The following is a 25,585-nucleotide window of genomic DNA, read 5'->3' on the forward strand; positions in this document are numbered from 1 at the left end:
TTGACATTTTCACCTTAGCGCAGCGTATCTTTTGTATACATCGAAGCAAAATCCATCAGGAGCTACAGAGTATAAAAGAGAAGAGATGCGCCTCTAAGTGTAGCAATATGGTTACATTTAATGAAGGTACAACATTTAGCAACTCGCATTGTTGATGATTAAAAGAGGCACATCTAAGTATGCAGACATCCGGGGTAAAGCTGTCCACATAGACCATCCTCCGCACTGCCGGCTCTCACCGCTGTCAGTCTGCAATCATGACCGGGAAGACTACCCTGCAGTATAGCGATCTGAAAGTGAGGCTTGAAGCCCTGGTGGAGCACAGCGTGGAAGGGATGATGTAGATGGCAGGGCGGAGGATGGTCTATGTGGACAGCTTTACCCCGGATGCCTGTATACTTAGATGTGCTTGTTTTAATCATCAACCATGTGAGTTGCTAAATTTTGTACCTTCATTAAATGTAACCATATTGCTACACTTAGAGGCGCCTCTCTTCTCTCTTCTCTTTTATACTTAATTGTGACATGATGCTACTTGTATATAAAGATATCGCTTGTATATCAAGTCTAAATGTATTAAAAAATGTTGCTTGTCTTGCAAAACGCTCTCAAACCAAGTTACTCTCAAACCAAGGTTTTACTGTATACTGACATCATCCATGTGTGAGTCTGTACCATCACACTTTATCTCATTAGTTCATTATAATGTTCACTAGTAATGATATGATGTAACGATGCAGGAACAATGTGCTTCTATGTACTGTAGTCAGGGGATTTTAGGATTAAAACCACAAATCTGTCAGTAGATCTCACACAATGTTACTTTTGTGTTCCCCTTTCAGATCCCAAGGCAGAGTCCGGCAATACTCCTATAATTATCGGTGTTGTGGTTGTTGCTGTAGTGCTGATTATCGGAGCTGTTTTTGGACTCATCATATACAGGAGACGCTCAGGTGAGATTTGTGCACATTACACACCGGAGCTCTATTCATCATATAGAGAACCAGACACAAGTCCTACAGACTGATCAACAGGAAGTCCTTGTACATGGACAAAGGAGAAAAATGAAGTGTCAGCACAGAGGGGCTAATTCTATTCCTTCATATGGTTCTGTTATCAAATATTTCTAAAACCAAACTCTCCATTTACAGTCCTTAGTTTATTATTTTAGATTTTAAAGTTGTAACAGAAGTGGTAATTGGCCAGACAGAGAGTGACTGTAAAGCCAGCCATACATTATACAATTGTCTTGTTCAATTTACCTTCAACTATGTAGTGCAAGGGCCTGCCTGATTGCATACAAATTGAAAGTGTTTAGGTTTGATCTCATATTATATGGTTTTTATAAATCTAAAGCAGCGCTCCCCAACTCTGACCCAGGGACCGGATGCGGCCCTTTGCTTGCCTTTATCTGTCCCTATTGGGGCAATATTCCATTCACTGACACCAACAATGTGGCATAATTCCTCTTGCTGACACAAACCATGGGGCACTATTCCTTCCATTGAGACCATCAAAGGGCAAAATTCCTCCCACTGACACCAACGATGGGCCACAATTCCTTCCATTGATATCAACAAAGTGCCACTATTCCTCCCATTGACCCCAATGATGGGGCACTATTCCTCCCACTGACACCAACAATGGGGCACTATTCCTCCCACTGACACCAATGACAGGGCACTATTCCTCCCTCTGACACCAATGATGGGGTACAACCCCTCCCACTGACAACAACAATGTGGCACTATTCCTTGGGGGGCACACCGTTGTGACTGCTTCCCACACACCAGTTTTAAAATTTGCACCTCACTATGGTTTACTTTTTGCAATTTTTACTGAAATGTATACAAACTGGAATTTTAATTTGAGAAAAGATTAACAGCTTTAGTACAGATATTATACCATTTTTTTCAATAATATCTCCAAAAGTTTAGGGTAATTTTTGAAGACCATTGATGTAATTTGGAACAGGAAATCTCACCAACCAACATCAGTAAAAACCATCAGAAGGTCTCCACATCATTAAAGACTAAGTGCCAGCAAATCCAGACTAGAGATGGTATATTTGTTAAAGTGGTTGTAAACTATGTTACACCACTTGTACCTACAGGTAAGCCTATAATAAGGCTTACCTGTAGATACTGTAAATATCTCCTAAACTTGTACCGTTTAGGTATTCATTATATGTGCTGCTGCCAAGGTCATCGGTGCATGCGCACTGAGGAAATGGCCCACTGGTGCTCCTGCGCATTTGACGTCATCGCAGCTCCGGCCAATCACATCACCGGAGCCCGCAAACCCGGAAGTAACTCCGGTGAAAGATCTTGGCTGTGGGAGTGGAGTGCGGGCAGCACTGCAGGGCATGGCTCATAGGTATTTCATAATGAGCTAGTAGTGCGGGTTGTTTTGTTTTTTTGTTTTGTTTTTTGCTTTTTTTTCCTGAAGGTTTATAACCTCTTTAAATTGTGATAATTAGTTGAAGATATACAGTATATAGGTGACTGACTTCTTATATATGAAGGGTTTCAAAGACTATTTTCTGGTTCTCGTTCCCAATGTGTCAAATTCTGTTTTATTTCAGGGAAGACGCCTGGTGATCGCACTATTTATGTTCCGGCTCGCAGTAAGTAACCCCATTATTATGTGTTCTGTCCCCTTTGCAGTGTGTTTTTACTATGGTGGCTGACATGTAGGGGTGATGCATATTGATCTGATATTGAGTGTAGCATGTATGGTTTATAGTCCTCCTATAAAGTGAGCTTTTATTTTTATTAACCCCCCCTTCCTGCACAGGCCAATTTTCAGCTTTCTGCGATGTCACACTTTGAATGACAATTGTGCGGTCATGCAACACTGTAGCCATATGAATTTTTAATCATTTTTTTCAAAGGAATATAGTTTTCTTTTTTGGTGGTATTTACCACATAAGTCCAGGAAGGATTTACCCACTTCCTGACCAGGCCATTTGCGATACGGCACTGTGTCGCTTTAACTGACAATTGAGCGGTTGTGTGAAGCTGTACCCAAACAAATTTGACGTCTTTTTTTTCCCACAAATAGAGCTTTCTTTTGGTGGTATTTGATCATCTCTGCAGTTTTTATTTTTTGCGCTATAAACAAAAAAAGTGACCATTTTTAAATTTTTTTTTTTTAATTTCTGCTATAATACATATCCATAAAAAATATATAAAAAAACACATTTATTTATCCATTTAGGCTGATATATATTCTTCTACATATCTTTGGTAAAAAAAAAATTGCAATAGACGTATATTGATTGGTTTGCACAAAAGTTACCACGTCTACAAATTATGGGATAGATTTAGGGACTTTTATTTTTCTTTAAATCTGCGATCTGCGATTTTTAGCAGGACTGTGACATTGCGGTGCACAAATCTGACCCCAAATGACATTTTTTTGGGACCAGTGACATTATTATAATGATCAGAGCTATAAAAATGCACTGATCAATGTAAAAGACACTGGCAGGGAAGGGGTTAACACTAGGGGGCACTCAATGGGTTAAGTGTGTTCCCTGGGTGTATTCTAACTGTAGGGGGGATGGGCTTCCTGGAACACCACAGAGATCACTGTTCCCAATCACTGGGAACAACAGATCTCCATGGTGTGCCCTGTCAGAATGGGGATTCGCCTTGTTTACAATGAATGGAAGATGGAAGCCATCCATTGTGTACAATTGTCATGTGATCTGCTGTGACAGATTATCCCACAGCACAACCCGTGGGGCCGGTGCCAGGAGCATTCTGGGGGGGACATTATATTATGTCCACTCAGAATGAGAGAGATAAGCAATTAAAGAGGCCATGTAGCCAAATCATTAAATTTCTCTTGGGAGAATTAGAGGCTAACATTACTTTAGACTTAATCTTCTAATAGGAAACCAGAGGGACTGGTAGGATCACCAGGAATTTTACACAAAAGAAGCAATACAAAGAGAACAGAAGACTTTCTCATACAAGTACATGGTACAGCAGCCACATATCAGGAATATGAAGTGTTGGATAAATGTATTCTTTAAAGGCAAACTGAATGTTTAGTTTAAATCCAACATTCCACTTACTGAGTCATGTCCTGAGCTCTCCAATCAGCAGAGGAGCTTGCACTTTGTTGATTGTGACTAATAGGTCTGACTCATACTAATGAATAGTGCTGACTATGTCCATCCTTTATTCCCCCTCCTCCATTCATAAAAGCCATAATATGACTTCTATGAAGTGTGAGATGTGAATGGAGGACAGGCTGATGATTGAAAGGTCTGCCTCCTCCATTTATAGATCTTTTTCATTCATAGAAGCTATAGTAGGGATGAAAATAGCTGGGTCGGCATCGTGGGGCACTCTTGAAGAGTACCTGTCACAGCCCACAGCTCCTTCAGTTCTATTAAACATCACTGCACTGGAAGATTGTTCATTGTGCATTTTTTTTCATTAACTTAGGATTTAACCCTTTCACTGCCAGGTCCGTATGGCGTACAAACCTACAGCACTGCTTCCAGCTGGCCAGGTCTGTACGCTGTACAGACCTAATTTCTTCTGCTATAAGCTCATGATCACTTCAGTGGACCAAAAAAGTGGAGCACAGGGCCTGGCAGCGAAAAGGTTAAACTGTGTATTCACCCTATCAGATTGCCTTTACAAAGTGAGTTCCTGCTTGGTACCCTGCATGTAGGAACACACAGAGGAGGAGGAGAGGAGGAACATGTGCAGAATCATGTGCTACTGCCAGCAGCCTATCAAATCTCTGATAGGTTGGAACATGTAATGGGTAGATGTTTGTCTCGATCGCGGGATTCCTGCAGGAAGTGACACTGGTGGGTCAAACTTTCTGTGTGCATGAGGCCTTACAGTAGTTCTATGAGGGCGGACATTCATATTTCTATAGGCTGAAACTAATCATATTTACTAACACTTCTTTGCAGACAATGAAGAGAATGCTTCTAATTCATCCAGCAATGTGAGTCCCTGAATGTCATTACCCGGCTGTCTGCTTTGTATTTCTTATTATAAAAGTTTATGTCTGTTGTCTACTTATGTTGTAAGTACACCAGGGCTTGACAAATTCCAGGTCGCCATGGCAACAAGTAATTGCGTCCTGGTGCCTGGCCTGCCACCAGAATGGATATACAAAATGACAGCGCTAGTGGAATATGTGTTGAATATAAAACACAATAATGTGCAAAGTTCAAACAAACATATGCTACCAAATAAATAATAAATCAAATAATTTAGCAGATGGGTGCCAAAGTGACCAACAGCAATTAAAAAATCAAATTTAGAAAGGTAATTCAGGAGGACACAATCATGTTGAAGTCAATCAGAGAATAAACTCCCCTCTTGTTGCCCCACTCACCAGAGCTCATGGACCCTCATCTTTGCAGTCCAGGGGTCAAAACCGCTTATTGGGGTCACGATGTATCCAAGGGTAAAGGTGCTTCCAATTTGCATGAGGACCATAGAGGGCAATATACGTTAAAAGAGAGAAAAAAAGAACATATAGTGAATACTGCCGGCACTGTATAATAGCGCATAAATAAAACGCCACTCACAAGATGACTAAAACAGGCATCAGTGTGTTCCGGGTCCGCATCTCCGGCGTGCGTTCCACGGATACCGGAAGTTGCGTCACTGGTACATAAGACCAGAAGTGCGTCGACACGTTTTGCCCCTCCTCCAGGGGGTCATCAAGGACATCACTTCCGGTTCTCGTAGGGCCAAATTTATATGCAGGAGAGTGGGAGTCTCCATGCTAATTAACCGATCATATGTAAAAATACCATCTGGTGTAATGCAACACCTAATTCCCTTCACTCACATCACTTCCTGTTTATAGCCATAAATTTAACAAAACTTTATTGACAAACAATATATTGTATGTATAAAATAACAGATAAAATAGTAAAAAAGTTGAGAAAATTCATAAAGTAGTAAATGAGGTCAACAACAATAAAAAAAAATGATTAACTGACTAATTGGTAAAAAATAAAATAAAAATTGAAAAAATGAAAATAAATATAAAAATAAATAGAAAAAAAATAAAAATAAAGATAAAAATAAAATAAGAATAAAAATGTAATTAAAAATAAAATAAAAATGAAAATAAAGAAATAAAATAAAATAAAAACAAAAAAAAATAAAAATAAAAATGAAAAATGAAAAAATTAATAATAAATATAAAATAAAAATAAATAGAAATAATCTCTACCAATTAGATAAAAAGCAATTCAAATCCAATTCAATGTTTAAACCATGGGGACTCAAAGTGCCCAACCTATGTATCCACTGGGTTTCGTTTTGTGAAATTGATTTCTTGAGGTTGGAGCCCCTCCAGTGGGCCTCAACCCTATCAATTCCACAAAACTTGAGACCACTAGGGTCCCTATTGTGGAATAACCTAAAATTGTTAGACAGACTGTGGTGTTTGAAACCTTTCTTGATTCTAGTCACATGTTCCCGTAACCTGATACCCAACTTCCTTATTCACCAAGACGAGAGAACAAAGAATCCACCCCACTAACTATGGGTCTCCCCAGGGGCTTTATAGGATCCTTATGGATTTTAGGCAACTGATGAATGACAGGAACCTTGGGGGCATCAGGGGCAAGAAATCTTGTTTCTTTTTTATTAATAATACCAGCACTGTGTGCTTCTTTAACCAGCTTTTTCAGTTTGGCTTTAAATTTATTGCCGGGATTTCCCTTCAATTTCTCATATGTTGCTGTATCACCTAGTAATCTATTTAATTCCTCCAAATAATCACTTTTGTTTAAAATTACTAGACCACCCCCTTATCAGCTGATCTGATCACTATATTTTTCCTTTTCTCTAACTGTTGTAAACCTCTTTCTATATCCTTTTTCTTTCTACTTGGATGGACCAGAATGCTTTCACCCACCACCACCTCCCCTCCCCCCACGCACGGCCCTCACTATGTATAGTGGATGCTGCCGGGAAGAGAGCTGACATGTATGATGACACTTCTGGGTCCCTGTTGACAGTTTCCTGAATGTAATGCAATGTGATCTGCATTACATTACAGTACCTTGAAAAAGTATTCATACCCCTTAAAATGTTCCACATTTTGTTATGTTACAACCAAAAACTTAAATGTACTTTTTTGGGATTTTATGTGATAGACCAATACAAAGTGGCACATAATTGTGAAGTGAAAGGAAATTGATAAATGGTTTTCAATCTTTTAAATAAATAAATATGTGAAAAGTGTGGCGTGCATTTGTATTCAACCCCCTGAGTCAATACTTTGTAGAACTGCAAATACAGCTGCAAGTCTTTTTGGGGGTGTCTAACATGCAACGCCTCTTATGAGGTTTTCCCAAAACTACTACTTACTGAGTCAGCTCTATTGCACCGACTTCTCTGTCAAAGAAAATCCCTGAAGAAGCTACCATGTGAAACGCGTTGGGCTGTGTCTCTTTTCTCATATTTGGTCCTGAATGTTTATCATGGTTATGATTATACATATTTGAGACTATTGAGGAAATTGTTCACTTTGTTGTAGGGGTTGTTTACGGGTGTATACAGAGGTTGCTGTTTCATTCATATGTCTTAAACAATATAAGATATTTTTATGTATTTAACCACTTAAGGACCAAGCCTCTTTTTTGACACTTGTTGTTTACAAGTTAAAATCTTTTTTTTGCTAGAAATCTACTTAGAACCCCCAAACATTATATATATTTTTTCTAACACCCTAGAGAATAAAATGGCGGTCATTGCAATATTTTCTGTCACACTGTATTTGCGCAGCGGTCTTACAAGCGCACTTTTATTGGAAAAAATACACTTTTTTGAATGAAAAAATAAGACAACAAGTAAAGTTAGCCCAATTTTTTTTAAACTCTGAAAGATAATGTTATGCCGAGTAAATTGATACCCAACATGTCACACTTTAAAATTGCGTCCACTCGTAGATGGGCGACAAACTTTTACCCTTAAAAATCTCCATATGCGATGTTTAAAAATTACTACAGGTTACCAGTTTTGAGTTACAGAGGAGGTCTAGGGCTAGAATTATTTCCTTAACTCTAACGATCATGGTGATACCTCACATGTGTGGTTTGAACACTGTTTTCATATGCGGGGGCTACTCACCTATGCGTTTGCTTCTGCGCGCAAGCTCGTCAGGATGGGGCACTTTAAAAAATGTTATTTTTTTCCCTATTTATTTTACTTTTAATTTTTTATTTTGACACTGTCTTTTAAAAAAAAATTGGGTCACTTTTATTCCTATTACAAGGAATGTAAACATCCGTAATAGAAAAAAGCATGACAGGACCTTTTAAATATGAGATCTGGGGTCAAAAAGACCTTATATTTACACTAAATTGCAAAAAAAAGCTCCTTTATGAGCATTGGGCGGAGGTGGCGTTTGATGTTGCTTCCACCCTCCCATGCTATGGAGCCGAGTGGGGAGCATCTTCCCCTCACTCGGCAGCCAGGCATCCCGGCGGGTGCCATAAGCGGCGGAGACAACTGGAGCATGGCGGGAGGGGGGTGGGCACCTCTCCCGCCACCAATAAAAGTGATCTAGTGGGGAATCTGCCACCGAGACCATACTTATCTTAAAGAGAAAAGCACAGCGTTCCCAAAAATAGCTTTTGCCATAACCCCAGTATTTACCATCAAAGTACTGACATACATCTCCTTTTGCGTGAAGTTGTTAATGAAATTTTGTTCTTTTTATACATCACTGTGTCAGGTATTATTCCATTAGGAGGTTTCAGCATCTTAAAGTCCCATTACTCTATTCTTTTTGTTCTTTGTACATCTAGAGAGTGACATCTTTGCCCATTCTTCTTTGCAAAATAGCTTAAGCTCTGTCAGATTGGATGGAGAGCGTCTGTGAACAGCAATTTTCAAGTCTTGCCACAGATTCTCTATTGAATTTAGGTCTGGACTTTGACTGGGCCATTCTAACACATGAATATGCTTTGATCTAAACTATTCCATTGTAGCTCTGGCTGTATGAGATGTCAAAATTTGGGATATTTTTTATAACCTAACCCTGTGTTAAATTTCTCCACAACTTTATCCCTGACCTGTCTGGTGTGTTTCTTGGCCTTCATGATGCTGTTTGTTCACTAAGGTTCTCTAACAAACCTCTGAGGGCTTCACAGCACAGCATTATTTATACTGAGATTAAATTACACACAGGTGGACTCTATTTACTAATTAGGTGACTTCTGAAGGCAATTGGTTCCACTAGATTTTAGTTAGGGGTATCAGAGTAAAGGGGGCTGAATACAAATGCACACCACACTTTTCACATATTTTTTGTAAAAAATTAAAAAAATCTTTTATCATTTTCCTTTCACTTCACAATGATGTGCCGCTTTGTGTTGGTCTATCACATAAAATCCCAAACAAAAACATTTAAAGAGGAGTTCCACCCAAAAATGGAACTTCCGCTTTTCAGCTTCCTCCCTCCTCTGGTGTCACATTTGGCACCTTTCAGGGGGGAAGGGGGAGCAGATTCCTGTATAATCCAGGTATTTGCTCCCACTTCCAGCCTCTGTGGCGATCTATGCCATGTCCAGCCCCTCCTCCACCACCCCCACTGTCTTCTGGGAGACACACAGGTCCCAGAAGACAGCAGTGACCAGTCAGGATGTACATGCACAGTAGAGAACCAGGCTGTGAAGCCACAAGGCTTCACTTCCTGATTCCCTTACCGAAAATGCCGACACCTCCAGCCGGGAGCTGTAAGACAGTTCGCCTTCGGGTGAGGACATCGCCCTGGACAGGTAAGTGTCCTAATATTAAAAGTCAGCAGCTGCAGTATTTGTAGCTGCTGACTTTTAATTTTTTTTTTAGGTGGAACTCCGCTTTAAGTTTTTGGTTGTAACATGACAAAATGTGCAAAATCTCAAGGGGTATAAATACTTTTTCAAGGCACTGTATGTGAAGCACAGGGGGAGAAATGCAAGATATTTTTGACCCTGGATGTCTCATTAAAGAGAACCTGTTACCAAAAAAAAACATTTTTTTTAATTGTAAAAAATACACCCAAGCACATAAATCCCCCCTAAAATTTACATAGCGGGTTACCCTGCCCTCAAGAAGCTTACAATCTAAGGTCCCTAACTCACATTCTTACATACACATACTGGGGACAATTTGAACTCTGCTTAAAACTATAAGACCCTTTCACACTTGAGGCATTGTTCGGTGTCTTTGGAGGGTGGGAAGAAACTGGAGAAAACCCACACAGGCACAGGGAGAAATGTGCAAACTCCAGGCAGGTAGTGCTGTGATTGGGATTCACAACAGTGACCACAGTGCTGCTAGACGGAAGTGCTAACCACTTAGCCACTGTGTTGAAATATTGTGCGAGCAGTAAATTTTAATGTAAAAAATGGGGGGTAAAAAGTCCTTGAATCCACACTCACCAAAGTAGCAAACAGCAAATGGAGTACCAGCCGATTCATCAATATGTGACGGGATACCTGCCCTAAAAGCAATGGCACTATATCAACAACAGAAAGAGGAGACAAGGGAGTCCCCAGAAAGCAAAAAAGGGGAATGGTCAACTACGGCTTATGGTACAAAAATGCAAAAAGGCTTTATTAAGGGTGGGGGGGTGGGGGTATTTACATATACAAAAAATTCCAAATATATGTAAGATAAACAATGTATCTAAATAACACAGTCCGTCTCACTACACTAAACCAAAATTAAAAACCATGCTGCAACATTGATGAATAAAACTGCAGAGCGTGCCTGCAGGCCAAAAACGCATGCAGTGTCCATTTGAATCCAAAGAAAAAAGTATTGCACCAAACATTACATGGAGTAAGCTACTGATGGGATATCAAGTCTTATGTGGTCTAGTATTAACTGTGCATCAGATTGAGCAGTACTGAGAAAAAAACAAAAAAAACCACATATATCCACATAGACAGGACCTTACATAGCTGAATCCCCTCCCTTGTTTTTGGCTCCAAGTGTAGGGGGTGGCGGTGTTATATCTCTCTCCACTAATACCGTACTGGTGCCTCTTTGTAATTGTCATGTCTTTTTGATTTATATTTTTTCTCTTTGTGGTGGAATGGCCTTTATACCCGGGGATGATTTTGATGCTGAAATAAGGGCCACTTTTGATGGGAGTTCAGTGGGGGTGGAGCCGCCAGTGCAAGACGACCTAAAACCCTTATTCAAGGAACAAAAAAAATTAATTATTAAATCCCTGAATAGAAAATGGGACATTTTGTCACTTGAGTCTTATATAGAAAGAGGTATTGTCCCACGGGGACTAAGGGAGAGGGTAGTGCCGGCTACCCACCTTCATACTGAGAAATTCCTAACTAAGTGGAAAGAACAATGTATTAAACATGGCCTGGAAGTAATGCGGTTGATTGTAGAGGAGGAGAAAGATCAATTGACCTCGTTACAGATCCAGATTCAAGAGACTAGTGAAAAGCTTGAGCCATTGAAGGATAATCCTGATTTTGAGAGACTCAACGATTTCCTCAAGAAGGAAGTCGATAGAACTCAAAAAAATCTTAAAATTACCAAACACAACAAATTTAAGAGGGATTTAGATGACTGGGCAAAAGGGGAAATTTTTGACCTGTCAGTAAGGGGAAGCAGAAGTAGATCGCGGAATCGTAGATTCCCCTCTTGCTCTGATACAGAGACAGGTGCCCAGTCTTCTGGTAGTGAAGACGAAACACGCCATACCGTGTCTTTTTTAGACAAAGACCTACTGGACCAGCAGAAATCTCCCCCGTCCAGGGGTATACTAAAGGGAGGCAAACAAGGGACAACAGGAGGAGGAGGGAATCGAGGAAAAGGAAGACAAGGAAGGAAGGAAGGAAGGAAGGGGGGACCCAATAGGAACAGAGCGGACAACGACTCGGAGCCAAAAACGCCCCAGCTAAATGCACTCCATTTGAATGACCCAGTAGAAGATTTTAAAATCATTAATCTCTCTGATTTTCAATTGGAGAAACGACATATTGATTTATTAAGCAAGGGTCTATCCTTTTCCCCTACTACGAGTATGGACCACTTTGGGGTATATAAGGACCTCTGCCTTTTTTTGAGGAAAGTATACCTCAAGGAGATCTATTCTGACAAAACTCCCCTAAATGATCTACAGCTAGATACCAGAGAAACTGAGGCCCTAGAATCATTAATGATATTGATGGAAGAAGGAGGCCAGTCCTCTGGTGAGGAGGAAGCTCCAGAGATGTCGGGGTGGAAAAGAGATCCCAAATTAAAGATCCGTTCAACCAAAATGCCTTTATTTCGGAAGAACAAATGGCTTGGGGTGTTCCTCGACCTTGTTGAGGAGGACCTCAAAAAATTAAATTGGGAAACCATCATGGGTGATAACCTCACATATGAGGAAAGGAAGGCATTAAAAGAGCTTAGGGAAGCGGACCAAGTGATTATCAAAAAGAGTGATAAAGGAGGTAATGTCGTCCTCCTCTCGGTGGATTTTTACGAGGGGGAGGTACGACGACTCCTAAATGATGAATCTACCTATAAAAGACTACACCATGATCCATTCCAGGACCTGGTGGAACTTATTAATGAGAAATTACAATGGGCATTTGAGGCCAATTTAATTTCTAAAAAGGAATTGGAATTCTTGAGAGTGGTGGACTTCAATAAACCAACATTTTATATAATCCCTAAGGTCCATAAAAATAGAAAGGCCCCTCCAGGAAGACCTATTGTCTCCGCCATTCGTGGTCCCCTGGAGAGACTGGGGAAATATATAGATTCCTTAATCAAGGACATGGTCTTGTCTTTGACTTCGTACGTACGTGACACAGGGGACGTATTGAATAAGATTAGTGCATTAGAATTCCCGGAGGGTGCCCTACTCGTGGGGATCGATGTGGAGTCGCTTTACACATCTATTCCCCACGAGTGGGGCATTTTGGCGGTATATCACTTCCTAGAGAAACACTTCCCAGAAATGGGAGCCCAAAATGAATTCATCATTGATCTCCTAGAGCTTGCACTCAAGCACAACTTTTTCCAGTTCTCTGGGTCTAACTATCAGCAGCTGCGTGGCACCTCTATAGGAGCCCCATGGGCCCCGGCCTATGCGTGTCTGCACCTGGGCTGGTGGGAGGAGGAGAAAGTTTATGCCTCATCGATGTACCTCGGCCATGCATGCTGCTGGCTGAGGTACATCGATGATGTCCTGATGTATGGGCAGGGACTTCAGATGAACTGGAGGTGTTTATGGCAGAGCTAGAAAACAACACTAGAAATATACATCTAACTTATACTGCGGATCCCCATCAACTCTCCTTCCTGGACCTATCTATCCGACTTGAGGGTGGTAGGTTGATTACTAGTACTTTCCGAAAGGAAACAGCCGCAAATACATTACTACAGGCGGATAGCCACCACCCCAAGTCTCTGATACGTGGGATCCCGGTTGGACAGTTCATGAGAATCCGCAGAAATTGCTCTACTGAGGAGAACTACTTTTCCGAATCTAAACAACTCTACCAGAGATTCAGGGAAAGGGGATACCCCCACCGTACCCTCAAGCGAGCAATGAGCATCGCAGGACATAAGAGGAGAGCTGACCTCCTCTTACCCCAGAAAAAGACACAACAGGAGACTGAGGGACTGGTGAGATTTATCACCCCCTATGGGTCCCAGTGGCACCAGGTTAATACAATCCTCTCAAAACATTGGCACATACTGTTGCGGGCTGTTGGGTCGAGGCAAATTATCGGTGAGAGACCGTCAATGGTTGCTAAACGAGCCCAAAACCTCAATGACATGCTGGTGCAATCTGAGTTTGTACGGCCCTCAAATAGAAGTTGGCTCACTGATATGCCTCGGGTCAACGGCATGTTTCCGTGTGGCCACTGTGGCACATGTAAGTATGTGGACCGCTCAAAAACTTTAGAAATTCGGATGGTAGTCAACAATTTGAGATTCGGTCTTTCATTAACTGTGCCACAACTAGAATACTCTATGTTCTCGAATGCCCATGTCATAAATTGTATGTAGGCAAAACTAAGAGACAGCTGCGTGTTAGATTCGGGGAACACCTGAAGAGTATCAGGCTAAAGGAAGAAACTTCAGTGGCTCAACACTTTTTGGATTTTCATCAGGGCAAAACCACAGGTCTGAGGGTAAAGGGCTTTTATGCCCTTTCTCTGACAGACCGTAGGGGTGACTTTGACAGGGTACTCCTACGCAAAGAGAAAAAATGGATATTCAGGCTTGGTACTCTTCAACCTAATGGCTTGAACCACGAATTAAGCCTGAGTGTCTTTCTTGAACCATAAACATTAGGTTTGAAGTGTTTTATAAAGGCTCCCCGGCTGATCTCTTGTTTTGGTTGTTTTTGATAGAATTTATTTCTGACCATGAGGGCCATTCCACCTTATGAGGAAATGTATTACAATGTCTATTGCGCTCTTTACTTGATGCCTGGTGATATGTGAGATTGTATTTCTTTCTCCCCCCTTGCAAATAAGTACTTTTTCGTTTGAGCAACTGATTGGCACCTTTTTTCCACTGCATTACCTGATGTGACCACAAGATGGCAGAAAATAGCTATTTGGCATGGTTTGATCTGATTGGACAGTGTTCCCTATTTAAATCAACCTTAATTCAATGCCAAATTGTTCTGAAGAAGTACGCGGAGGCGTACGAAACGTCAACGCAGCCCCTGCAGGGCTTGTCAGCAGGCCTTCAACATGCTTCCTTTTCCAGCAATGTAAAAGGGTTTCCCTGTGATTTGCATACAGCACCATACTTCACAAGCTAATTCCGCATCAGCAATTGAATGCAAAGTTCCTGGTTCCTGGTCTCTTCCTAACCATGTGACCGGTCATGTGATCACACAGTCTGCAGTGTCTACTATTGAGGAGAATGGTGTGCTGTGACTACACACTGAATGTTGCTCTGAACTGACTGTGAGCCGCTCCATGCCAAACAGCAAGACAGCAGAGTCTGAGGACATCCCCAGTACTTGAAAGAGGTGAGAGCCCAATGGGCAGTTTCTCTTTCCCTCCTTACCTGCTTATCAATAGTCTTTGCATCTGTTTGCCATTCACCCTCCTGCATGGATTGACACACTTGAAACTGATGAACTGTGAAAATATCATCCTGGTCTAGATTGGAAAAGAGACTAAGCCCTTTCTTTGGAGTGGTTTGTCCTTTGCTCCTTTTATGCTGCATTGAGGAAATAGTGTTTGTGCACTGGACATACCTAGTAACAGGAACGCTGGTCTTTCCATTTCCAAAACAACTGGTGTAAACACACATTTAGTGCACTGAGGTTGGAAGCTGCTTGTGGAGGATTTCCTTCTAATAGAGGTTTTTTTTAAAAAAAAAACCCACCTAATTCAGCTATGTAAGGTCCTGTCTATGTGGATATATGTGGGTTTTTTTTTTTTTTTTTTTTTCTCAGTACTGCTCAATCTGATGCACAGTTAATACTAGACCACATAAGACTTGATATCCCATCAGTAGCTTACTCCATGTAATGTTTGGTGCAATACTTTTTTCTTTGGATTCAAATGGACACTGCATGCGTTTTTGGCCTGCAGGCACACTCTGCAGTTTTATTCATCAATGTTGCAGCATGGTTTTTAATTTTGGTTTAGTGTAGTGAGACGGACTGTGTTATTTAGATACATTGTTTATCTTACATATATTTGGAATTTTTTGTATATGTAAATACCCCCACCCCCCCTACCCTTAATAAAGCCTTTTTGCATTTTTGTACCATAAGCCGTAGTTGACCATTCCCCTTTTTTGCTTTCTGGGGACTCCCTTGTCTCCTCTTTCTGTTGTAAATTTTAATGTGCAAGTATGGTAAGTTTTGTGATGTGTGTGGCATTGCCTTTAGTGAACTAAACAAAATACCCACATGTCAAAAATGTTACACCTTTGTGATTTGAGGCTATTGCCATTTTCATGTGAAGAAGCAAAATATTTTCTCAATAACTGTCAAAGGGTCACTCCAACCCGATCTGTTATATCTCATACAGGTAGAGATTGGTGGGCTGGATTCTTTTCTCTGGGGTTTCCAGCATTGATATGTCTGCCTCTGAGCTCACAGCTTCAACTCCCTTCCCATAGAGCAGTGGTATCCAAACTGTGGCCCGTGGGTCAGATGTGGCCCTTTGCTCGCCTTTATCCAGCCTTTGGGGCACTTTTCCATCCACTAATACGAGGCTCTATTCCTCCCACTGACACCAATGATGGGGTACTTTTCCTTCCACCAACAATGATGGGACACTATTCTTTCCACTGACACCAGTTATGGGGCATTGTCTATCCCTCCCACTGACACCAATGGTGTAATATTTTTTTACTCCCGCTGAAAAGCAAGCTTATGGCATTATTTACTTCCACCGATGCCAGGGCATTTCTACTCCCACTGGCTACAATCCAGCCCCCTTAAAGTTTGAAGGGCAGTAAACTGGCCCTTTGTTTTAAAAGTTTGTAGACCCCTGCCATAGAGCCCGAGAGCTACATGAACACTCTGTGCAGAAATATAAATAGGATCCTACAGGGGAATGAGATCCTCCTATTAGATACATCAGGTGTGAGGATCTGTCTACCTATGCCACCAGTTAAGGGATCAGTAATATGACAACTTCCCATATCTAATACTAAAAAATCCATTTTGGGTGATTCAATACTTTAATAGAAGATGTCAGATAATATAATGGAATCGTCAGATTTAAAGGAGTTCTATGGTTACAGCATACACTTTCATTTTATAACATCAGAATTGTAAATACATTAAAATGTTATTCTTGACAATCCAGCATAAGCTTATTAAAAAAAAATCACCTTTCATGTTGGGAATTCTGCCTGTCTGCTGGCCATCTTTTTTTACAACTTCCTGGATTCCCTGCATGCTTTTCACCTTCTCTTCTGCTGTTTACTTTCCATTTCTAAGGACTACATATCCCTTGGTACCTTGCTGCCTGCAAACAGTGATTCCTGTACTGACTCCGCCTCCTGAAACTCCTCCTCTCAACACCTCTGTAATTCAGAAGTCAGGCTCGGTGAAAGCTGACACTACTCACAGGACATAGTGACTACATGTGACAATAAAACTCATTTTAACATCTGAGAAAACAAGTTTTTTTTTTTTCTTCATATCAGACACAAAAGGGGATAATTACTAAAACTGAAGGGTGCAAAATCTGGTCCAGCTGTGCATAGAAACCAATCAGCTTCCAGGTTTTATTATCAAAGCATAATGTGCTTTCAGTTAGAAGCTGATTGGCTACCATGCACAGCTGCACCAGATTCTGAGTAATCCAATTTTAGTAAATCTCCTTCAAACTGTGGAGCTCCTCACCATGTGTAGGTGAAATACTAAGATGATACATATATATACCCACTACAATCCGGCCACCCAGGACCTCACAGTATATATTGCAGCACTGGAAATATGGTGCAGCAAACATGAAAATGTGAAATGTTAAAGTTGTTATATAAAATACTTTATGGTAAATATCACAATAACTATTATAAGCTCACATATTCCCCTTTACATCAGTGACATTGGGCCCCATCAGAAGAAAGGTGACAATTAAGGTGTCAGTTCAGAGGTCCTGGTTACTACAAAGACTTCTGTCATTTATAGTTTAAAGCAAAGTTCCAGCCTCAAATAGTGTAGTTGCTGACTTTTAATATAGGGACACTTACCTATCCAGGGATCCCGTGATGTCGGCTCCCCGAATCCGATTTGTCCATCAGCTCAGGTGCAGGCACCGGCATTGCAACTAAGGGAAACCGGAAGTGAAGTCGGTTTCAGAGCCAGGTTCCTACTGCGCATGTGCAAGTGGCGCTGCGCTTTCAGAATGGCCTTGTCATCTTCTGGGACACACACAGGTGTCAGGAGGAGGGGCTGAGGCAAATCTGGAGATGACGTACCTCGCATTGGCAGTTTAGGACAGAATCCCTGCTGCAAAACAAAATAAAGGCAAAAAATGCCCCAAAAAAAAAAAGATATCCAAATATAAGGGGGCTGGGGTGCTCGATTGGATTACACCTAATTTGATTTTAGCCTGGAACTCCGTTTCTGCTAAGTTTCCACTATTGCAACCCCAAAGTCGCACGATTTTCCCGCATTTTTGGCCGCAATTTTACCGTAACTTTTGCCACAATTTTTGATGCGACTTGAAGCAATGCCTTTGTATTCTTGAGGTCTATGGACCTCAAGTCACATCAAAATGGGACCAAAGTAGTTCAGGGACTACTTTGAAGTCGCACAGATATGAACGGTACTCATTGGAATTCATGGTGTATGACTTGTCATGTGACTTTGCAGTCCCAAGTCGCATGACAAGTCGCACTAGGGGAAACTGAGCCTTACTGCACATAAAAGTGCAACTAAAAATTTCAATTATTTTTTTTTTCTTTTACAGAATGACAGTTCTGAAGATCATCAACAAGGAAGCTAAAGATATTGAGCCCGTTCTGCTTTCAATCTACCGACTTGTTTTAGCTTTTATTTTCTACTTTAAAGTGGATCTGTCTTCTATTAATATTGAGCACTTTGTTTAGGATGTTTGGATAATAAGTATCATTTTTAGATGTAAATATTATACCTTTATAAGTCATTTTTATCTTTCTGCTTAAGAACGATCTTCTTATACTAATTTTGGATAGATGCATTTTTACTGGTGTCTGTTTCCCAATTGAAAGATTTTATCTTATTATTTGTTCTGTTTGACATTCCTCAATAGAAAGGAATTTGGGGAAGTTTCCCAGACAGGACACACACAGCAATTAAAATGTGATAATCCCAACTCTTCCCTACCTTTTCTATAATGAAAAAGGCTTTAATATAATTATTTCAGTTAAACTGTTTTTGCCACATGTGAAATCAAATCTCTGTAATTCAGAGTAGATGGAAAGAATGAACAAATCCTCTTTAGATTTTTTAAATAAATACAAGGTGTTCTCTCATTGGACAAGAAGCGGGACGACAAAGTCACAATTAGGAATCCCAGAAGTGTGTGATAATTGCTAGACTGCTCCCCAACCCTAAGGCCCCATTCACACCCGAGCATAGCGTTTTTAGACAGAAAGTTGCATGATTTTACCACAATTTTGTACAGGTCAAAGGTCACCAATGTAAAAAGCAGAAAAACGCCCAAATCTGCCTAAAACAAGTTCCAGAACTTGTTTGAGCTTCAGGCGTTTTGGAGCTTCTGGCTTCAGACATTTGAGTGGAGATGTGAACCTTCTCCATAGAGAATAATTGATTTTTTCCCCTCTGGTGTTTTGTAGATTCAGGCTTCAAGCTACAAAACAAAACACTCAGGTGTGAATGGGTGTAGTGAGTGCAGCAGAATGCCTGTAGTGTAGCCAGCCACAGCTACATTTGGGTCAAGTCTCCCTCTAGTGATATCCAGAGGTATTGCAGGCTGTGAAAACTTATAGCTGTTTTTACCTGACAAAATTAAGTTCTGCTCTCATTCCTCCCCACAACAAACAAGGTCCTCTCCTTGGTTAGCTAGTCGCTGCAGGCTTGTGTTTTTGACATCTAGTGGCAGCTGAAGGATATTAGAGTATGCCTGAGGGTATACAGCTGTCTCCTACGTCTGGACTAGAGAACCGGGGCTTCTTGTAACAATCTTCCAGCATACTGGCTGGTTTCCAAAGACATGCGATGTACAGTAATACTTTGCATGCCAGCTGGCCTCCCTTATTGCTATACTTTTGGTACCTAGGTCTGGGACACTAACATTTGGGCAAAACCTGTGCTGATAAACTGCAAGCACTGAACTTTAAAAAACTCTCTTAAAAGTCTGTTCTAACCATCAGATGTGCAACTGACCAAAGGCCCAGAGGGTTTAAAAGGTACAATGGTGACAAGGTATAAACTCATCAATGGAGCTGTGACAAACAGAATGAGGAGGATGGGTGGGAAATGTTGGACTGCAGAGGAGCTCAGGATCCACAGATTCCAATAGAAAGGTGGCAATTCATTTAATTAATATATCTTAGATTTCTGCACATAATGACAGGTTCCCTTTAATGCTTCAGCTGATAAGGTTTGGTGTTGGTTTTGTTAAAGATCTCTGCTTTTTATTTGACAAGCATTTTGCTATCAATATTTTCTTCTGTAATGGGTTTCTGTTTGTCCTTTACTGTATCCACATTTATACTCTATTTATTTTTTAAATCATTTTTATATGATAAAGAATCATTTACATTACAAATCAAAACTTTACTGGGATGAACACTGCAGGCAGGGGGAGTTCAGGCAATGCCTGCTGGGAAATACAATGAGTATGGCCAATTTTCTGTATGGTCAGGTCTGGTGGATGGGCGGTTTTCACCACCCAATGAGAGTACAGGAGGGGAGTATAAATGTACAATCAGGGCTGGACAGATGGAATGATCGATTACAGTATGTGACTATATCGGGGTATTTGCTGGGGTGTGGACTGCAGAATACAAGGTAAGTAGTTACAGTAAATCTGTATTGATCCTGTAATCCATACAACAGCGGGCTTGGTGAGATCATGTTACTTTAATGATCTGCTGCATGTATGAGCGCTTTGATTGCCAAGAGCACCCCCATAAAGAGACTCTCACACTGAGCCTAAACCTCAAACATGTAGTAAGATTTTCTAAGGTTTGAAATAAAAATAATTTGTGAAGCTCCTAATCATTTAGCTTTCATTTCTACCCAAACCTCTCCATGTTCTGAAGCATATGTAACAGACATAGATATAGGAGGGTATAGTGTGTACATTACAAACCTGTTTTACTAGGGCTTGATCTGACAGCCCTTGCTATCCCTCTGAAAGCAATCATAAAAACAATTGACAAATCCCTGGGTATATGTCACATCCTCTCTGCCTGCTTAAACCCTGAAAATAGCTAACCACTGCTCTGCAACTGCATGCATTACACATGGTCACAGGGCAGTTGATGCATAGCCAGGGGTGGACTGACCATTCGGGCACTGCCCGAGGGCCCCATGCCACTAAGGGGCCCCATCAGGGTTGTTAGCCTCAATAAAACCAGGGACAGTATGTCAAAATCTGTGTTTTTTTAAAAAAAAACAAGATTATAACTGCCCCGCCTCTCCAGTACCTTTTCAGTGTGTATGTGTATTCTGTGTGTGTATACTGTGTGTGTATATTGTGTGTCTGTGTGTATACTGTATGTGTGTGTATACTGTGTGGCCCCATAATCTCCTATTGCCTGGGGCCCCATAATCTTCTCCTATTGCCCGGGGGCCCCATAATCTCCTATTGCCTGGAGGCCCCATGAGTTGTCAGTCCGCTCCTGTGCATAGCTCAATCCACTTGAATGGGTTGTGTTTGATATTGCGGCCGTGGCATGGGTATAGCCCTGATGGGTGCATGTCCTGTTTGATCAGGAGTAGTACTTATCCTGCCCTTTCCATATGATTTTAAGAATAGTTATCACTGTCTTATACAGTGCTGAGTTCCTGATGGGACAAAGTACATGTAGTATTGTGTCCCATCTTCCTAGGTGCCCTGTACCACTAGATGTGATGTTGGACAGGGTGCCCCCCACCTTAGTGCATGGCTGCCCCACAACACAGCTAGCAAGGAGATGACTGCTTGGATAGAAAGCACCTGCCTCCAACTAACAGCACTCACCCAAGGGAAGCACAGGCAAGAGGAATGCAGAAGAAGGTGATGTTTGTCCCATCCCTCTGCATTCTTTTTGCCAGTGCTTGCCTAAAGGCCCATACACACGATCTGACTTTTTGACAACAAACATGCAAATTACCTGTTTTAAGGCAACATCCAACTGTGTGTACGCTCCATCGGACAAACTTTTTCGGTTTTCATCAGGCAAATGTTGGCTGTGCAAACAGACAAACTTTGCGGAAACAAAAGTCTGATGGTGCAAAATCCTATCGTGTGTACACAAGTCCATAGGACTTTAGTCCAAAGTACAAACGCGCATGCTCAGAACCAATGCAAAAGATCAGACAACAATACAGAAGTTGACCAAAGGGTGGCAGTAGAGAGCTGAAAAACCACGTGATTTGGTGAAAGTTGGCTGAAAAAATCCTGTTGTGTGTATGCATACCAAGTTCACGGCCAACGCCCTTTGGACAGAAAACCACGGAAAAGTTTAGTTGAAGTCCGATTGTGTGTATGAGGCTATAGGCAGCTGCTGGGAGCTGGAGAGTCTCTACAAAGGAAAGCAGTAGTCTCCTTGCTATTGGTGGTGTTGAAGGGGGGAACCATTTCTGACATCACTGCTAATGTTACTGAACACCTAAGGAAATGGGAAAAATGCTACATTTACTCCTCATCTGGAACTCAGTATAAAGAATGCAATAATTCCTTTTTAAAGAGGAGTTCCAGCCTGGGGGGGGGGGGGGGAGTCGGCAGCTACAAATACTGCAGCTGCTGACTTTTAATATAAGGACACTTGCCTGTCCAGGGAGCCTGCGATTTTGGCACCCCAAGCCAATCCATCCATTGGCTTTGGGTACAGGTGCCGGCATTGCAAGTAAGGGAAACCAGCAGTGAAGTCTTTAGGCTTCACAATCAGTTTCCTACTGCGCCAGCGCAAGTCGCACGGAGCTTTCTGAATGGTCCCGTCATCATCTTGGACACACACAGGTCCCAGAAGGCAGTGGGGGAAGTAACGTACCTTGCGCAGCAAGATAGGATGGAAGTTCAGATAAAAAACAGCAGAAAAGATACCAAAAAGACTTAAAAAATATATCCAAAAATGAGGGGGAGGTGTGGTGGTCTCTTGGACCACCATACCTCCCCCTCATTTCTGGATATATTTTGAGTTGGATTCTAGCCTGGAACTCCACTTTAAGTCACATTTTGCTGAACAGAAGAAGCAGTTTGGATAGCTGTGGAATGTTGTAAATATAACAAGTCCAGTTATGTGTGACTATGCCTCGGTTCACATTAGAATGCGGTACGGTAAACTTGCAATCTGTGTGGGTTTCCCGCAACGCATTTAAAACCTCACTTGCAAACAGCAGCAGGTGTCAGTGCAATGTTAACTACAACCGAAACACAGGTTGCAAACACAGTACGTTTGCCTGCATCGGATCACATGGTACAAAATGATTATGCGATCCGGTTGCATGCACAATGCGGTGCAATTTAAGCCCATTCAATATGTTTAGGCTCAAATTGCACTGCACTGAATCGCATGTGAATTGCATATTAATGGGGTGCAATTCATAGTGTGAACCGAGGCTAACTACTACTAGATCCCCCATGACCTGGATAAATGAGAACCTTCAGACATATATTGCCAAATCTGCAATAACAAATTATCAGTACAGATTTTGAGAAAATTATTTGTCTTGATTTGTGAACATCATTATTTTCCTGCAATAAAAACAAACCTTTTGTGAATCCAACAATTATTTATGCAGAATTTTGTAATGTAATAGAGAAAAGTTGTATTTTCTTACATTGATATATAATTAGATGATAGCAGTTTTCTTATTTGCATATTTGCACTTACAATAAATCTTTTCTAAACAAAATGTCTTTATTTTTCATATTTGTGAGATTGGGTCTCTGGTGGCACAAATAACCACACTGAGTTTATTCAGTAAGGCAGTACATAGAGGAAGGATGCCGTGCAATAATCTCTATCGACCAATCGCATTTCAGTGTAGTCAGTCTGTACTGAGATTCTTTAGTGGGGAAATGGAAGGACCAACGTGTGAAATTTAGTGCAACCTGTCTGCTATGATATTAGGAAAGTTGAGCCTCTAGTGAACTTGATATACTGAATTAGAGCTGCACAATTTATCGTTAAGAATCAAAATCACAATTATTTTCCCTTCCCGATCTTCAAAACAGCATTTCGCGATTCTTTCTAAAAATTGCAGTGAGTTCTCACAGCTGAAAAAAAAAAATCCAGGCAGCCTGCCAAATGTTATCACAACATCACGATAACTATAAACAAAGTAACATTTCTTCTCAGATCAAAGGAATGAACTTCTGCCTGTAGATGAGGGAAGTTTGACAACTTAGGCAGGGCAGCCATCAGAAATTGTGGGGCCCCTTACACAGCTTTAGGCCCCCCCAAGCCTGACCACCAACATTTCCCAGGGTCCCGCCCACTGGCCGCCCCATGGAATCTGCCCACTAGCCATCCCACCAAGTTCTTCAGTGCCTTAGTCCCCTCACACCTGTACACCTGTATGCTCCAAGCACCACTCACATGTGTATATATGACGTGCACATACACACACAAGCATGTATACACACACAGACATGTACACAGAAGCATGTACACACACAAGACACATACACACACAAGACATGTACACATACACAAGACATGTACACACAGAGAAATGTACACAGACACACACACAGCCCCCCCTGCATAACAGCCCTTACTTGTAAGGTGGTCCTAGTCCCAGCTCTTGTTTCCACATGCAGAGGGGTGCACATGCAGGAAATGGCCAGAGGTGGCAGCAAAAAGCCCGATGTCAGCTCAATGACAGAGCAGGAGCCTGCCAACGCACACACATACAGGAGCATCCACGGAGCTCCTCTGCACCCACCCCTGCCTTCTTACATCCCTACCAGTCAGCCAGGGCCCATCCAGACGCTGGGCCCCCTTACAAGTGCATGGGCTGTACCCCCCTGATGGCGGCCCTGAACTTAGGCCTCATGTACACTGCTGCTTTGGAGCAGTTGGGCATTTCGTCTAGTAGCGTTTTTAAAGGGAAACATTTTATTTATTACTTTTGAGCCTTGAAAATGCTAAAAACACACCAAAAACTCAATTATCACTGTATGCAAGCTTGATATACCATGTGATATCCCCCTCATCAGCCAATTATTCTGTACAATACACAACTTGCATTACTTGATGCTGAAGTTGAATAGGAATTTCACTCCCTCATCAACCATTGAGAATTTAACCTGATGACCCCCACATTGAGCTTGAGACCCTAATGTTTGGCTGTTTGCATTTCTTTATGACCCAACATGTTATAAAGTTTTCCAGCTAGCTAATGGGATTCATAGAATTGTTTCTTCCTTCCCCCAGCCTGTAACCCTACATCAATCTCTCACGTGTTATCTATTACACTGGCCCACCCTTCATCCAAGTTCTGAGCTTATCTACACATTGTCCTCTTCAAGACTTTGATTAATGGGACAGATATCTGCAATGAGGAGACATAGAGTTTCAACATCATCAAATTAAAAAATTTCTCTGGGTAATTATGCAGCTGAACATATATATTAGAAAAGTCTCCTGTGGACATGCGTTGAGCCATCAATGGATGTGTCCAGTAGTGATGAACTCTGGTCCTCACGCAATTTTCTATGTCTTTGGAGCCTCAGCAAAAGCAACATCAGGAGCATTTCCTCACACATTTCCTCACACATGCTCATCATGGGATCCATATTAACAAACCAACCAAAAAATAACGACTAGCTACAAGCACACTGCTTTCTCAGCTGCTACTCACACTGTTCCCTCACAGAATGGCTGAAATAGTTAAGAAATACTTGTTTTACTGCTTTCTAATCATTTGGGAGGATCTCCTGAGGTTATCTTTAGTAATTGCACCTGAACACAAA

The 25,585-nt window shown here is 41.4% G+C and overlaps 1 protein-coding gene across 1 annotated transcript in view; it reads left to right on the forward strand.

The window, feature by feature from the left end:
• Positions 1-23,394, forward strand: part of LOC141107492 (class I histocompatibility antigen, F10 alpha chain-like) — a 152,663-nt gene extending 129,269 nt beyond the window's left edge. Inside the window, exons 5-8 of the mRNA XM_073598262.1 lie at positions 843-953; positions 2,585-2,626; positions 4,943-4,977; positions 18,422-23,394. Of these exons, the coding sequence (XP_073454363.1) occupies positions 843-953; positions 2,585-2,626; positions 4,943-4,977; positions 18,422-18,457 (224 nt within the window). The 3' untranslated portion in view covers positions 18,458-23,394. The remainder of the gene's footprint in view (positions 1-842; positions 954-2,584; positions 2,627-4,942; positions 4,978-18,421) is intronic.
• Positions 23,395-25,585: the final 2,191 nt, after the last annotated feature.

Source organism: Aquarana catesbeiana, linkage group LG09, assembly GCF_042186555.1.
Source record: "Aquarana catesbeiana isolate 2022-GZ linkage group LG09, ASM4218655v1, whole genome shotgun sequence".
Lineage (NCBI taxonomy): Eukaryota > Metazoa > Chordata > Amphibia > Anura > Ranidae > Aquarana > Aquarana catesbeiana.